Source organism: Rhea pennata, chromosome 4 (assembly GCF_028389875.1).
Source record: "Rhea pennata isolate bPtePen1 chromosome 4, bPtePen1.pri, whole genome shotgun sequence".
NCBI classification, from domain to species: Eukaryota; Metazoa; Chordata; class Aves; order Rheiformes; family Rheidae; genus Rhea; species Rhea pennata.
Window position 1 is genome coordinate 80,311,779 of NC_084666.1, and position 16,673 is coordinate 80,328,451.

The following is a 16,673-nucleotide window of genomic DNA, read 5'->3' on the forward strand; positions in this document are numbered from 1 at the left end:
GGCCTATGCAGAATGTGTGAGCAGCTGCTAGGAGCAAGACAAGGAGAGGGAAAGCAGCTAAACCAACTCGCACGATGGGATCTGAACCTTACTTTAAATCGCTGTAGTAAGGAGTGCCAGCAGGCTTCGGGTGGGCTTGCACTTAGCTGTAAAGAAGTTGCAGCCAAGCCGTAGCAGAAACCCCCTCTCTGTATCAGGGATGGCGAAGAGGGCAGAGGGGGTCCGCGTTGCCCCGGACGGCTGCAAATCTGACGAGCAACCCAAGCAACGCGCAGGAGTTTAAATCTGTCCCACTTGGGTCCATGCCCAAGCCAGCGCACTGCCAACTCCCACTAGGCACCGAGCGGTCATATTTGAGCGAGTCGATGACACTGTGTTTTTATTTACTGCTTGTTATTCCTCCACCCCCAACCATATTACTGTTGCCTTTCCTAAAGGGAGAGATTAGCCAGAGGAATGTGTCCTTTGCTGCTGGCAGCTCTGTTTGGCTGCTGTTTTCTTCTACTGATGTTTTTAATAAGGGAGGAAATGGCTGTTCATCTCAGGGAGAGTCATTCTGTCATAATCTGACATTCCCTGGGATTTGTTTTTATTAGCTCAGCTCTGGTGTGCAGGCACTGCCAGAGCTACTCATTGATTTCCAGTGCGCTTTGCAGCCCAGATAATATCTCGGCTGCCTGCTCACCCTGTTGTGGTTGCTCTCGGAGCTCCTGTAATTCACATCACACGGGTTTCCATCGGTGTGCTCTGCTAGTGCATCTCGGCTTCACCAAAGCAAAGACAGGGATTTATTCCAAAGCCGAGGAAGGTCAGGGAAGTCTTCTTTCAGTGCACTTGGGAATCAAGCTCATGCCCAAATCCCAAATGTAAAACTTAATGTAGAAATACTTTCTTTGAAGTTGATTATATTATTTATTTCAATTCTTAAGATGTTAGTCCAGCTTTCATTGCTTTTTTCTAAGTCTGTCCTGCAGTTTTGAAATCCAAAGGAACAAATCCATCAGTGATGTTTTGCACAGTTTACTTAATAAGCTTTTCCTGAACTGAAAATAACCTGCGTGAGAACTTCTCTACAAAGCTGGTACAGATTTAGTGGTAGCAAAGCTCAGTGACTTGCCCACTCCTGACAATCTTGCACCAGTCTTGACTGCCGTGGTTCATTTGGGAAAGGAGGTGTGTATTGCCACCATTCTGAGAAATGGTTTCTTTAAGGTTGCAGGTCAAACTCCCTGGTCTGCAGAAGATGAGATGATAGTAGCTTCAGTTCAAGGGTCTGCTAATTCCGGTGAAGCCTTGGGTATGTGTAGTTTTGGTTTTAGCCAGCTTACGTTGTCAGGACCATAAATGACCTTCAGCGTATATTAGATGAGAAATGGTTATACCGGACTTTTCATCGTCTCCCGATACAGGTCACGGTCCCAAACTCAATGGAAGGGGGGATATCAGCTCCTCGACTGTGATTATCCTGCTGGGAAACCTGGAGTCTGCTGATGCTGTCAGGAAATTTTCCCTTGTCCCGGCATCTGGTGTCTCCCAAGGGCTATTTCAGTTTCCAAGGCCTTTGGGTAGATCATTGAGAAGCAAGAGTTTCAGATGTATTTTCCATGCTATAGGGACCTGGGACTTGCAGGGAGCTGGAAATATATCATTAGCGGGTATGTGAAAGCTATTTTGTCCTAAGTCAAAGAACAGCTGAACGGTGCTGGACAGGGCAGGGTAAAGAGAAGACTTGTTCCTCTTACACATTTCCTTGGGTCGAGGGTACGTTGCTCAGACGCTGCAACCCAGATACAAGGTCTGGATTTTGTATTTATCAGACTTAACCCTGGAAAACAAACAAACTACCAGCTGTGCAAAATGGGTACATTGCTCCCTCCTTTGTCACATGATGATTTGCTGATGGCGAGGATAATCTCCTGGTATTGAGGACTGCAATTCCTGTTTTTTTTTTTCCATGTTACTGAGGCCAGCACACCCTTTGTGGCAGCACAATGCTTATGGGTTTGAGTCTCCAGCAAGAGGTGGATTCCTTCTTCTTGGACTTCCTGATTTGTAAAGCTCTGGAGGCATTTGGCATAATTTACAGTAGACTCTGCCATGGGAAAGACTCCAGTGCTTGCTTACTCCTCAGTGCCTTGAGGGGTCTTCGATGGCTCCCGAAAGTTGGAGGCACTCATTCTGTCGTGGGGTATCCCAAAGAGGATGGCGTGCACCCAGTCTTTGAAAGCTGGCTCATTTCTTCTTCTGGGCTTTCAGAGAAAAAGCTACAAATTTGTATTTTTCCCTGAGGTATTTTTTTAAATTGCTCTTGTTCATTATTTATGGTTATTATTCCTACTTGTTTGCTCTTTTGCAAGTTTGCCAAGGATGAGCAAGAGGTTATAATTACGGAGAAATTGTTTTTATGATTGTTTTCCGGCACTCCGGGGATGGGTGTCGTGTACATAAAATCAGTATTATCATTGCAATTAATATTAGGAAGAACAACAGTAAGAGCGATGTTGATAACAACACCACAACAAAGTCTGCGTTGTTTGTTAGCAGGGGTCACCAAGCCTCTCAGGCAAGAGGTTCGTGAATTCACGTGTTGTCGGCCACTCTTCTGGGCCTTAAAGTCAGCATGGTGGTGAGTTTGTGATAGAGAGTCAGGAGCTGAGACCTGTGAGGTTCGTCTCACGTAGGGGACACCTGTCTTGTATTGAGGAAGAGCATGCTGGAGTCTACACCTTAGCAGAGCTTCCAGCAAACCAAAGTGGACCAAACACATGCTCTCCTGCAAACTCTGCCACTGTCCTCTCAGACACGTCCCCCTAACCAGCGTGGTAAAACCAACGCTAAGCCAGTCACCTAGCAAGCTGGAGAAAAGCTGACGCTGACTTGGGTTGACTGCCACCCCGTTCCCTCTGTCTACGTAGAGGGTAGCCCTTGCACAGCCCACATGTTGAATTTAGGTCCGATACCCGTTACCAAAGGAGGAAGAAGACCTCAGAGATTTCCTGGTGCAGGGCCAACTTTGTCTTGGGATGTATGAATTTGTATCATTGGCCTCATATCAACCACCCTTCCAAAGTCCGCCTGGTTGTTCCTTGCTTGCATCTGCCTGCGTTAGGTCTCTGAGCCCCAAGGCTCCCCATCACTCCTGCCTGGTGGTACCATCTAATCAGGTAAGCTGGGGGCTGTGCAGGGAGACATTATCCTGCTGCTCTCCAGCAGCTGCAGATTAAATAGAGAATGATTTGCAAGGATCAGGGTTTGCATTAACATATTTCTACACCAAGTTAAGAGGGATAGATGAGCTGGAGTGACACTGAGATAAAGCAATGCACTGCTGCCAGGAGAGCGATGTGCATTTCATCTTCTTGGTTTTCCGGGTGTCGCTGGAGAAGCTGGACGGAATAGGCATTTATATCATGATGCTCTGTAAGGACGTAATGATTTCTAGCCTCTGTGGTGCGCTTGCACTCCTTAGTTTCTTACCTATCACAAATACTCAAGAAGAACGGCAAGAGCGTTTGGGGAAACGAGTCCTCGTCCTCTCCACCTCCTCCTGAAAGTTTCCCTGGAGAGAAAACTGCCAGGAGGGAAGAGAAGAGGGGGGAGTCGCTCACCATCTTTCGTTATCATTTGATGCCTATCACTCATGCTGATAAAGCCAAAGTGCTGAAAGGTTTGAGCGGTTTCTCATGGGTGCTGACATAGCAGAGCGTATATCAGGAAATGCCTGACATTTGATGTGGCTTTATCATTGGCAGGCAGGCAAAGAAAATGGATAAATTAATCACCTTTTCCCTCCGTCTGTCATAAGGTTTTCTCCCACAGGGAGGGGAATGTTTCCAGTTTGTCCTGGCTTTTTGAAGTGTGACGCTATTGTGTTTGCCAGCCTGCATAACGCCTAAGTCATCAAAATACCAGCAACGGAGGGGAACCTGAATACTGCTTATAACGCAGCTTGGAGGACCGCAAAGCTGGGTCTCGGGGCTCTCGGGGCTGCTTGAAAAGGCCCTAGAGATTTCCAGGCAATCTTTCCCTCAGCTCATTAACTCTAACCACTTAGCCCCGAGCAGCGGTCTTGTGACTGACCATATATTTCTCATTTCTTTATTTACATTTTACTAAGTAATGATATCTCTAATTTCACCACATCTGGTGGAAACCTGTGGAGTTAGAAGGGAGTTTTGCAGTTGGAGGAAGGTAGTGGAGTACCCTCAGCACAGGATTCTCAGCACCTTCACCCTTTTTCCGGGGGGAAGTAAGTGCAGTATAAGCACAGAAGCAGCGCGGTGATGTTTTCTCAGCAGAGCCTAAGCGCACACATACTGCCCCGCATAAGATTTTGTCCCTGGGTTGCCTAACTTTGCCGCTGGCCTCGTGCGTGGTTTTTGGAAAAGTCTACGGTACAAGTTCACTGGAACCATCCACTTTCCAGACCTTCTTAAAATTTATATCCTGCTACAATTTAAAAGCAAATACACATAACGAGACCTGTCTTTATTCCAGTAGTATTCCAGTGTTCAGTCTGCCTTACCAGCGGTTTTAAAGTATAGCTCTGAAGTTTGAAAAAGAAAAATCAGGATTTCTTTTTCCTTCTCCAGTGGGAGGGGAAAGAGAAAAGATGCTAAAGTGATTTCTTTTCTGCCCAAAAATGCCAACCTCATAGTTCTCTGTGAACTTTTAAAAAGTGTCATCTTTATTGTTGGTAAATGTTTTAATGAACTCGTCTTGAAATCCCCATGACTCTGTTAATATGAAACGTTTTTACACTTGAGTTGCAGTGTTTGATGGTTCTCCATAGAGTGTGTCCACGTGTGTGTCAAGGACACAACGTTGTGTCCATGTTTGCGAGAGATGGAGCTGCATGCAAAACAAGCTACGCCTTGCTGACCTATGCTGACCGATGGCTTTTCGGTCCTCTCTCCAGCACAGCGACGCAGTCCATGACCTGCTTCTGGACTTCATCACGTGGGTTGGCATCCTGCTGTCGCTCGTCTGCCTCCTAATCTGCATCTTCACCTTCTGCTTCTTCCGTGGGCTCCAGAGCGACCGCAACACTATTCACAAGAACTTGTGCATCAGCCTCTTCGTGGCAGAGCTCCTCTTCCTCATCGGCATCAACCGGACTGACCAGCCGGTAAGAGGCAAAGCGCTTTCAGCTCTCCCTGCATGCTCTCGCCTCAGTGGGTATCAGTGGTTTAACCTTGCAGTGAGATATTGCAGAGGCACCTTAATTCCACATATATCTCCTTGTGTGGTTGAAAACCTGCGTATTGTGAGACAGTGGCTTGTATTACAGCCCAGTTCAGAGTCACAGGGAATCACTGTGGAGACTTCAGTGGGCTCTGGTTCAGGTCCTTGCTCAGTGAGCGGAAAGGAAATGCCTTCTCCTTTCTTCTCGGTTGAGGCAAATGTTTCTGGAAAGCAAGCTGACTTAACTTCTTGCTTCATTTTGTTTAAGGGCTCAACCTGAGCAAATAGAAAATTGCGTTTTTTTTTTCTTCTGCTTTTTACTGAAACTAAATGTGCTGCAGGTATTTACTTAACTCGAGGAAGCTTATTGCTTCTTCTGATCTTAAAAAGAAAAGGCCTTTTGCTTTGCACTGCAATGGCTTCTGCATGTTCCCATCTTTCCCTGCCTTGTGAGTCCCTTTGCCTCATCTCTTCACTCTCGCAGTAAGTGCTGTGAAGCCCCCGGCACGTGTCCGAGGGTGCCAGTGGCACCCAAGGGTATCCACAAGGCACGTCAAGGTGTGGAAACTTGCCTGGCTAGGTGGAGTCAACGGTGTCCTTTGGAGATGGGAAGCCTCTAGCAGAACTCCCCCTTTCTTATTAAACCTACCAGCTAGGGCATGCGTGCATGTAATCCTGACTCACACTGATTTAGCGCGGTGCAAACACCTCCCCTTGCTCTTTCCCCTCTGCCCGCAGATCGCCTGCGCCGTGTTCGCCGCCCTCCTGCACTTCTTCTTCCTGGCGGCCTTCACGTGGATGTTCCTGGAGGGGGTGCAGCTCTACATCATGCTGGTGGAGGTGTTCGAGAGCGAGCACTCCCGCAGGAAATACTTCTACCTGGTCGGCTACGGCATGCCGGCGCTCATCGTGGCCGTGTCGGCGGCGGTGGACTACCGGAGCTACGGCACGGACAAAGTGTGAGTAGGGCTCGGCGGCGCGCGCTCCCCGGCTGGCTTTGCACGTCGAGTTCCTTGCAGGAGCGGGGAGACCAGCACCCTGCGCCTCTGTATACTGCCGGCGGAGTTACGTCCCTGCAGCCCCTCTGCAGAGTCTAGCTGAAGTTCACGGGAGGCGAACGACGAAACTTTGCTCCCTCTGAGCGCTGCCTAGTGAACGCGTGCGCTCGTGCCAGTAAAATCTCTTTCCCCTCCCCGTGCCATCAAGGAGTATCTTTAATGATTAAACACGTAGAGAAAGTGTTTTGCAAATAAATATTTACAGAGATTTATAGAGCCTAAAATATTTATTTACAATCTCTAATTCCGGAGTGCACAATTTTATCACGTTCTCGTAGTGGAAAATAAAAACATACAGTACGTTTTGTATAACTATCATGCTCCATCTGCTTGATGGATGATGATGTATTTTTCTGTATAATGTTATTAGAAGGGTAGAACTGATTAGAATTTGTAGGGAACTATATGCCAGGCATACATAATTTGATTGTAAGAAGTTGCTCGGTTTTGCCAGTTTTTGTAAGGCGTCCTCTTGGAATACATTACTTGCCTCCCACCGTTATTTATTGTATTTGTTTAAGCAGGACTTACGGAGCTGTTAGTGTTATTTGTTTTTTGCCTGGCGTTTGGTGCCACCGTTCATATATCTCAGAGTGATTTCCTTAGACGCCCCGTGTCGGGTTTCTTGATTTCGTCTTGCTTTCTAAATCCAACCCTAATTTAGCACGCGGCCGAGTCAGGCAGGCAGAAGCAGGCGGTCCTTCCTCTCTCTGTTTCCACGCGTTCGGGGCTTTCCGAGGCCTCCTGGCTTTCGTACCAGTGTTTTGCACTTGCTGCCCAGTAGCAGCACGCTCTTAAGCTTAATTATTCCAAAAGTTGGCATTGATTCTTCTCCTTCTATTTATTTATTTATTTGCTTAAGAGCAGTGCAAGCCACCCATGTTAGGAGACTTCAGGCTAACGAGTTTGAATTTTATAATCTGCAGCTAGGCAGCAGGGATTGCTTTAAAAGACCGTCCCGTTTGGGCCAGCTGGGACTGTTCGTGCAAACAGGCTGAGCTGTGTTTGGCCCTTTCCCCCTGAACTAATTAGAAATGTTGCGTCTCACCTTGCCGGGCTGTAGCTATCAAAACATCTTTGAGGCTTTTGAGACCCGAGGTTTATACAGCCAGGGAGGACAGCAGGAGGCTTTTGTCTGCATTTTTGAATTTCAACATATCTTGACTTTTCCAAATCCAAGAGGTTCAGGGCAGGCTGTGTTTTCTCAGCAGCAGATTTCTTTTCTGGGTCTGCCGCTATCGACCCTGGTGCTTTACTGCAAAGTCCATTGGAAGGGGGGAAAAACCCTCATCCTGTACATTACAACTATCATTAGCAAGAATCGTTTTTTTTTCCAGCGTGATAAATTCATATCTACAGTTCCTGGCATTTATCGAATTATGTAATTCCATTGGACATTTAGTTTTTTCCACTTTTTTAGTCCTCTCCCTGTAAACGGAGCTGTAATTTGGAATGATGCAAACAGGCAAGAGATTATTATTTTAAACATCATGTGAAACTTTCTGAGAATTTATATTCATCTGTCTTGTTACCTGTCACTTCTATTTTATCTTCCTGTCGCCCAGAGCGAACCAGGAATGGAAATGTAATTTCCCAAGGGCCTTAAAAATTGGGGGAGTATTAAATGCAGTTGAAATTAAGCGATTAATAATTTAGTGTTAGGCCATGAATCAACTTCATGTGATACCGAAGGCCAAGCGCAACCCTCGAAACACTAGCGGAAACAAAACGTGACGCTCCAAAGAGGAAGGTGCCCAAGTTAATTAAACCGCAGCCTTCCGGTAACGAAAACATTCTTCCGATTTGCACCAAATTTGCCCATAGTTTCCTGAAGAAAGAAGGTCATCCTGCTTGCCAGCTGACCACATGCATTAATACATGTAATTATGTTAAAAGTTGGGTTTTCTCCGGTAGCAGAAGGCGATAGCGGCCAGGATTTGCGCTGTTTTCCCCCTGCTTCCTCCCGAGGTGATGACCGTGCTCCATCGCCGGTGCCCGCAGCGGGCCCGTAAATCAGCATTTTGGGGAAGGGGCAGCGGGCTGTTTCCCGTGGCCCGCTGGGACGCATCGCCGCGCGCGTTTGTCTCTGCTGGGCGCCGGCCGTGAACGCCTCCTCTCCCCTGTGTTTCGTTGCAGGTGTTGGCTGCGGCTTGACACCTACTTCATCTGGAGCTTTATAGGACCAGCCACCTTGATAATTATGGTAAGCGCTCCTAATCGGCCGGGTCAAGGACAAAAATATTGGCTCTCCCTTTCTCCTTCTAGCTCTAGTTTGCCCAGATTAAGTAGGAGAAGGCATGTTCTTCTGCGACCCCACCTGGCCCGAGCAATTAGGCGCTGGGACGGGGCGGGAGGGCCCGCTGGGACGGGACAGGAGGGCCCAGTGCTGTTTTGGTGCCACCTCTCCTCTGGAAGCCAAAGCGAAGCTTTGCAGCAGTCATGCAAAAAGGCAAAACTAGGTGGGGGGAGAAGGAGAATCAAGGCAAAACCGGAAGAGGGGTTTTCATGGGGTCGGGGTCTTCCCCTTTTGATTCCACCTCAAACACTGGTCGGAGCTTTTGGGGACTCGTCTTTGGGAACTGAGGGGCCTCATTAGCCCTGAGACGTTGAAACACAGTCAAATCTTTTACAGAGCAAATCAAATTCCCTTCCCCCCCCCCCAACTTTACACTATAGCAAGCATCTTCAGTAGAAAGGAAATCCCTGCCCACCTGCCCCGTCACACCGTATTTAGAAGATAAATTCGCAGCGAAAGCAAGGGTGCTTCCGCAGTTGGCGTGAGCGGGGCCGGCTAAGCAGGCCGCTTGGAAGGACTTTGCACAAAAGGTGCCGCAAGGGCAGTTGCGGCAACTGCTTTTACTCTTCCGTAACGTCGCTTGGAGCGCTGATGCTGGCGCCAGCCCTCGCTGGCTTAGGCGCGTAGCCACGCAGCTTTGGTGACCGCTGGGGCATCGGCGTTCCTGCGCTCCACAAGCCAGCTCGCCCCTATAAAACGCTTGGCAGTTTTCAGCACTTGGGCCTCTATAAAACTGTAGGGAGGGCTCATTTCCTAGATCGACGCGTCTGTTCCAGGGAAGGGGTGGACTTTCTCGCCGTCACGTTGTGCTGTGTCACGTAACTCCCCTTAAAAAAAATTTTTTTTTATCTCCTGTTGCAGCTTAATGTGATCTTCCTTGGGATCGCTCTCTATAAAATGTTTCATCATACTGCCATACTGAAACCTGAATCCGGATGTCTTGACAATATCAAGTAAGTGATTAGCTTTTCTTTTTTTTCCTGTGCTTTCCCCTCCGCCTCTTTCTGCCTTTGGCTCTTTGAGCCCCTGTTGCTCCTTGAGGAGCGTTTGGTGTCACCAAATTGGCTCTCGTTGGAGATCATGCAGTGCTGTGGTGGGATTTCCTGTTTCAGAACTGTTGCATCATTACCGCTGCCCCGCACGCTGCTGCCTGTCTTCGTTTCTGCTCGTTTCTGTCCCCGCCAGGTTTAATGACCAGGGTTTTAATGGGAGCCGATTAGTTTTAGCACGGTTCCCTGGGGGCCAGCCACATCAGAGGACGGGCTCTCCCGGCAAGGCACGCTTTGCCCTTGGGCTTGGTTAGGGTCTGAGCTGGGGCGTCTTGCTGCCTCGTTATGTTGATGCAGCGGTAGCCTCCATCAGCGCGTATCCGCTCGGGTACCTCTGCCTTTAATTACTCGCTCCAAAAATACAAAGATGTGGAGCCTGCTAATGAATAAAACCATCTAATGAACTTGGGGAGGAGGAGGAGGCTGTCAGCACCAGTGCTTCGCACCCGGAGAGGACGAGCGTTGCGCGAGGCCACTGGAAGTTGGTTCTTCTCCTCTCCGTCGCTGAATAGCGGGCCATTTCTCACCAAGGTCATTATTGGTACTTACGGGTGGTGCTTTAATTTAAAGACGGGAGGTCCTCACTGCAAACAGGCCAGGGTGGCAACATTGCCGGGAGAAGGGGTTGTATTTTTGTTTTTTTTAAAAAAAAAAATCTTGATAATCAAAGCAGAGATAATAATTACTTACTGAATAAACGTGCTCGTAATAATCTCTAGTATCTTTGTTTAAAATGCTGAGAATTTATGCAACCAGCTAGCGTCATTGTAAAATACTATATAGGTTCTTTGGCAGATGAGTGTCTATTCCGGATTGGCCTTCATTAGAAGTTTTGAAACACAAGCGATTGAAATGCTTTCAGATATGTTGCTGATAGCCTTCCAAGTCTGTTGCTTCATTACAAGTGGGTTTTTTTTAAGCTTAAGAAAATGCATAACATGAACTCAGGAGGACCTGAGCTCTGTCTACTGGGTCCATCAGAAGAAAAATTCCAGAAGTGGCTTGATTGTAATTTATGAATACTTACGCAGAAATAAGTTCTCTAAGTCTCTAAATCAAAAGCATGTGTTGTTTCAATATCCGTACGCTCAAGCGAGGAGAAGGGGCAGATATTTGGCAGAGAAATGTGCGCACCTTCGAGTGACCACCTTAGCTGGGGACGTGAGGGATCCTTCACCTCTGGAAACCTTTTAGTTAACATCATAGTCTTCCTCCTAAGTCATTTGTTCCTGCTCAGTTGCAAATTGTGGAGGTGATACAACAGTTCTGGAATAAAAAGCCACATGCCGTGTTATTTCAGGGGTGACCAGGAAAATCCTATCTGCTTTCTGTACCCCAAAATCTCTTTCTCAAGGTGCGCATTGACTTTGGTGGCTCTCGGCACGGCTCCCAAGTGTCGCATCTCATCTTATTTAAAAAAGCGACCCAAACCCAGGGTTTGGAGGGCCCCTTGCTGTGACGTGCGTGTGACAGCTTTACGGCACGCAGGCAGCTGAATGGGAGTTTGTTCTCCCGGTTCATTTCCGAGCGCCGTTCTGCGTTCGGCTGTGGTGAAGCTCTCGCAGCGTAAATCCTAAGCCAGCTCAACAACAGCAAAATACTTGATTCCCTATGGCAACGTAAAAATAAAGGCCATAAAATATTTTAATAGGCTGTTAATAAGCGCCCCTGCAATCTGCTGCTTGCCTATGTCACTTTAAAGGTTAGAAATACATTATGAAGCATAGAAAATAGAGAGCCAAATAACTCCACTTAAATTAATGAACTTGATAAGGGATCAGGTGTCACCTGGGATACCTTTAATTACTGCACCAACAGAAAAGCCATTCAAAGGGCAGTGCCTGCACCAGATGCTGTGCGGCTGGAAGATTTGTAGGCACTGTGCAAAGTTGTAAAAATCAACTTCCCAAGGCCTTCAGCAACAGTCCCAGCATTATTGTGCTTGCATGGGGCGGGGGGGACCTGACATCCCTGTCCGGGAGCGTTTGGTACCCGGGGGTGACCCAGCGAGAGATTAGACGAGTAAGTAGCTGTTCTGCTGTCGCCCGCCTTAACTTCTCCGGCTTCGCCCGGTGCTTTTCCGAAGGAGGAATCTGTGCTTGCTGTTGGTCATCCGCGATGCATTTGCAGATGCTTCCTCAAGCCCCCAAGGGCTGCGGGCATCCTCTTTGTACATCAGGTTGGTGTTAAGCCGGTTCTAGCTAAAATAGTGAGATTTGGGGGCAGCTGTGGCTCCTGCATCTCTAGCCTGCGAGGTGGAGACGGTAGGACGATCGGTGGGGTGCGGGTGGCACCCTTGCCGGCAGACGGCTCTTTGCAAAGACGTGCATCAGGAGGCTGCTTGGAGCGGAGGTCGCCGCCGCACGGAGCGACAGCGGGAGCCACGCGGCTCCAAGTCTGTCCTTGCGGTTACTGAAATGGATCCTGAACGCAAAAGCGGTGGAAAATTAGGTGGGGGGCACAATTATTTAATTAATAAAAGGCAAGTCCTGTAAGCAGCTTCAAAGACTCTGTGAATAGGGCTGGACATCTGCCGTACTTGATGTTACATAGGTGCCTTAACGTGTCTCCAGCAGCTGGAGGGGAGTGAAGGAAACCTGGATTCTCCTGCCAGAGAGCAGAAGTCATCTTTTTTGCTCCTTGAAGATACAACCTTTTCTTTGAAGTTCCCACATGTGCTTTCTGCTCCTGGCCGCTGCCCCCGCTGCCTTGCTGCGGTGAGGCTTGCTAGCGTTGCATGTGGCCAAACCAGACGTCCTGACATTCTTCTGCGGTGCAGTATGTGGCAACGAGGTTTTATTTTATTTATTTTGGAAGGGTGACGCGCTGGCCTTTGCTGCCAAGCGCATTTACAGACCCATGAAAGAGAAGGCAGGAGGAGGAGGGTTTTGTCAGCTCGCTTCTCTTTTGTCTGACTTTTCTGCGTTATTGTGTCAGCCGTGACGGAGTCTGGTTTGTGTTGGGGCCATCTGGATGCTCTTTAGAAAGCACAACTCATGGGGACCTCCTCCAAAGAGGAGGAAGATGGACCATGCTGGGAACACTTGTCCACTTCAGAAGAAACTTACCCCAAAGTCCCCTTAGGAATTTGGTTTCTCTTTTGTTTCGGTAGGAACATCCAGACTCTTAGCTGGGAGCTCCTTTAGTTTCTAAAGAGGCGCTATTGATTAAGGGCCTGAAGATAGTTTAATCCTGACATTAATTGATGTATTTTTGTTGCGGCTTTCTTTCCTCTTGTGTAAACCTGCTACCATCCTTTCTTCTTAAACAATAGAGTAAAGACTATATCAAAGAAGTGAAATTCCCGTGAAATGTTCCTTGGGAGGGAACGTTTTTGGTTATTGTGGCCAGATTCGCAAAAACCCTTGCTGAAATCCCATTAACGTGAATGATCCAGGAATGTCCTGCCCTGCGGCCTCCAGAAATCCATTCTGCCCGCAAAAGATGAACCCAGCCAATGGCAAAATGAACTCTGCCACCTCCGGGCCTGCTAGCTACGGAGGGAGCTCCAGGTGGCCATGCACTGATTTAGCGCATGAGTACAAAGATACACGTTCTCAGTTTCGGATTTAAAGCCAACTGATACCTTTCACTCGTCTTCAGTCATTAACTTCTCTCTCTTGAATTAGTTCTGCAATGAGAAGCTGCATTTCTTGTGCTAGAATTGTCCTATGAAGAAATACATCCAGTTGCCTTCTAGGTAGGGCCTTTCTCTTGGACCCTCAGCTGTCCCATTAAGCAAGACTCAGGCCTTCCTCCTCTTGTTTTTTCCCGGGAGCGTCTCGCTCGCGTGCTTACCGAAACAAACTCGGGAACATGACAACTGCAAGCGAAAAGCAAGGAGCCGAATGCGAAGGCTCGGCAGTTGGTCTTGCTATCTAAAACCTCGTAAAGCCAAATCTGTGTTCCTCCAGGGAGCCCGACCCGGTCTGGAGGAGGCGCAGGGTGAGGCAAGTTACAGGCTGTAGACAAATTTTGTCATTCTGGGAATTACGGTCAGGTGTACCATGACACTAGGCACCAACCCGAGAAGCCGCCTCTGAAAAACCTCCCAAACCACTTCCGCAGCCTGCGCTCCCCATATGTTGCAGGGGTGTAGGTGATTATCTGCTCATTTTCTTGCTTTAGCAGATGTATTTTATTTAAAGAGACATGACTAATTCCAGCCCCCAGACTAGCTTGTTGTTTCAGTCCTGTGGGTTTTAAGTCGCAGAAAATGCTGAAAAGTTGGCTAGAAAGCTGCAAGCAGAGGTTAAATAGAACTTCCAAAAATCATCTGCAGAACTGTTTAAATAAAATCCTTTGTTTAACGCAGCCGTGTTGTGCTGGCAGCAACAGAGCTTTGCCAATCTAGTTTTATTTACCCAGCTGATTGAAATGCAGAAAAAGCAAACACGGTGGGTTTGGTGCAGTGAAGAACGAGGCAGATTTCTGAAGAAGCAAGCGCTTCCATTACTGGCACAGACAAATGCGTTGTAGTGGGTATGCTTTTACTACAGGAAGATTAATTTGTGCTTTTATTCTCGCTGTTTTCCAAATGAATAAAGGTGGGGAGACAGTAAGGATTATTTTGTATTTTGTTGGTGAGATTTAGTCAACTCTATTGTTTTCAGGATGGTTTTTTTTCTTTTTTAATCTTAAGATACTCTGATTGGAAATGATTTGTGATGCCAAAGGGTCTGGAATTGAGTGTTGCGTTGGGTGGGCGCCTCTGGGCAGCGCAGCGGCTGCAGGAGGCCGAGTGCCGCGCAGTCCGCGTCCTCAATCCGTGGTGAAGCCGGGAGGAGCTGAGGATCCTTGGCGACTTGCATAAATAAAATAAATAAATGCAAGAGTAATGCACCTAAAGAGTGGTGGTGGGGGGGGGGGTGGTTAAATTTTTTCTATAAAAAATTTAACACTATTTAAGTAGCAAGACCACCGGAGTGGGCTGTTCAAGAGCAGGGTCTGAAAGTCCCTCCTCGCCAGATCCCTGCACGCAGCGATTGGGGACTCCGCCGCCTTCTGGGGATGGCAGCTCCGAGCCTGGCAGCCCCGGGGCCACCTTTCAAGGAGGTACCAACCCATGGCGCCAGCTCCAAGAAAACCTGATCGGATCCCGGGGAACACGGGCAGCCCGTGAGCCTGGCATCTCAAGAGGCTCAGCTGAGAAAGGAAAAGTGTGTTTTCAGTGGTGCTGTCTTGAGTTTTTCAAAGAGCAGTTTTGTTAATATCTTACCATTTGGGGTTGCATTTTTGCCTGTTTATCTATCGTTTTTGTGATGGCAGCATGAGCGTTGTACAGTGATCGTAAGGCACCAGTCTCTCCGCTGACAGGTGTCATATTTTCAGAACTTCAGAAAAAAAAAATCAATTACTAGTTATTGATTTGAGAGTGTGTCCTGGAAGATATTAAATACTTACGGTCTTTCTGCGAAACCGTAAATGGTGATTATTGTTTTAAAAGGCCATACCTTTTAAATATTTTGTCAGCATTTGTAAAATACAAATGTGTCTAAAGGCTTTGCTCAATCTAGATCATGCTGAAACAATCTGATACGCGGTTACACGTTAGTGTGTTGTGAATAATTGTGGCATTGCCGTTGCAAAGTTAGGAGGAAGGAAATAAACAGGGTAAGCAGTTCTGCGGGTAATTAATTACTTACAGAAAATTAGATGAGCTTAACAGGATTGCTCTTTCCAATTGCAATAATTAAGAACCGATCTCCAAAAGCGGGCCACAGCTTTCTAGGCACCTGCTGCTGTAAAGGTGCAAAGGAGTGGTGGTTTGGGCTTCGATAGACCCAACCAGGCATAGGTCACCCCAAACCCTGGGCTCGGGCTTCACGCAGGGCCGAGGGAAATTCAGCCTTATTTGATAAAATTTTCAGAGCAGTTGCTGGAAGCCTGAAGGCCTCCACTGAGGTTGGAAAGTTGCGGAGATGTGATGTATGATGCTTGTAGGCGCTTCTGAGGGTTCATCTCAGACAATGTAGCCCCTGGCTGAGGCCCTGTAGCCTCCCCTCTTCTTCCTTAGGAAAGATGAAATGGAAAACGGCACCCAGAAGTTGCCTGTGGTCTTCTACATCTCTATCTAGCGTAAACATTTTTGGTCCTTTTTTTAGGAAGGTCGAGCTAGCTTCCCGTTGCAGGGCTTTTAACCTTGTCTTTCACCTGATGGCACAAGTCCCACAGCTTTCAACCCGTAGAAGATCTCCCTTACCCTAACCTTTCCAGATGTCCTAGGGATGCAAAGCCTGATGTTTTTTTCTGGAAATAAGCCTTATTAACTCATGAGATGATTGCAGAGGTCTTCAGGGGACCAGCCACTACCTCCTGTCTCTTCATTTCAGGTGCAGTCTGGCCCCAAGGGGGCTTGCCCACTGGTGGTGGCCATGCAAGCTTGTTGAAGTTGCTTGCCAAGGCATGCAATGCTTTGAGGCTGGGCCAGAGGAAGGCAGTCTGTCTTCAAAACGAGAGCCCCAAAAGGAGCACCAGTAGCCTGGGGAGAAATCGAGGGCGCAGGCTTGCCGTCAAAGACGGCAGAGCGGCCAAATAGCCAAAAAATGAGATCTTGGGAATTATTGCGCGGAAGCCCGTATGACGAATGTTAACGGCCTGAGGAACGCGGTTAGGAAGGGATTTGGCTCCATGCCATTTGTGTGCTAACTTTGTCGCGAAACGCAAAGACAGATCCTTTAAGCGGTCTTCTGTTGCTTGCTATTGATTTTTCTCGGCACGAAGACGTTCCTTCGCTAATTAGCGATGAACCCATTTGCTTTACGAAGGGAGTTCTGGACTTTCCTACTACTTACTGTAGGTTTTCAGAAGTTCGATAAATCAATCTTTTCTAATCCTGGAAATAAAATAAAATAAAAAAAAAAGACAAGAAAAGAAAGCAAACATCCCTCCTGCTTTGTGTTGGCAGGCAGCAGCGAGACACAATAGCACGCTTGATTTTTTTTGCGTCTCTCTGGTACTTGCCCGCAGGAAATGTCTGTCTCTGTACGTTATTTGCTGCATATGAAAATGAATTCCTTGGGTTTCTCTGAAAGTTTTAGAGGGTGCACTTCATCCATCTATTTTTATTTGGGTTTCACCACCAGT

At 47.6% G+C, this 16,673-nt stretch overlaps 1 protein-coding gene across 17 annotated transcripts in view; it reads left to right on the forward strand.

The window, feature by feature from the left end:
- The window catches only part of LOC134140267 (adhesion G protein-coupled receptor L3), a 186,744-nt gene that overhangs the window by 139,901 nt on the left and 30,170 nt on the right, over nt 1–16,673 (forward strand). For 16 of the 17 annotated variants that reach the window (XM_062575183.1, XM_062575177.1, XM_062575176.1 and 13 more), the window contains 4 exons: nt 4,919–5,128; nt 5,923–6,143; nt 8,379–8,445; nt 9,400–9,491. In XM_062575183.1, coding sequence (XP_062431167.1) covers nt 4,919–5,128; nt 5,923–6,143; nt 8,379–8,445; nt 9,400–9,491 — 590 coding nt within the window. The remainder of the gene's footprint in view (nt 1–4,918; nt 5,129–5,922; nt 6,144–8,378; nt 8,446–9,399; nt 9,492–16,673) is intronic. The other variant, XM_062575185.1, reaches the window with a different exon arrangement.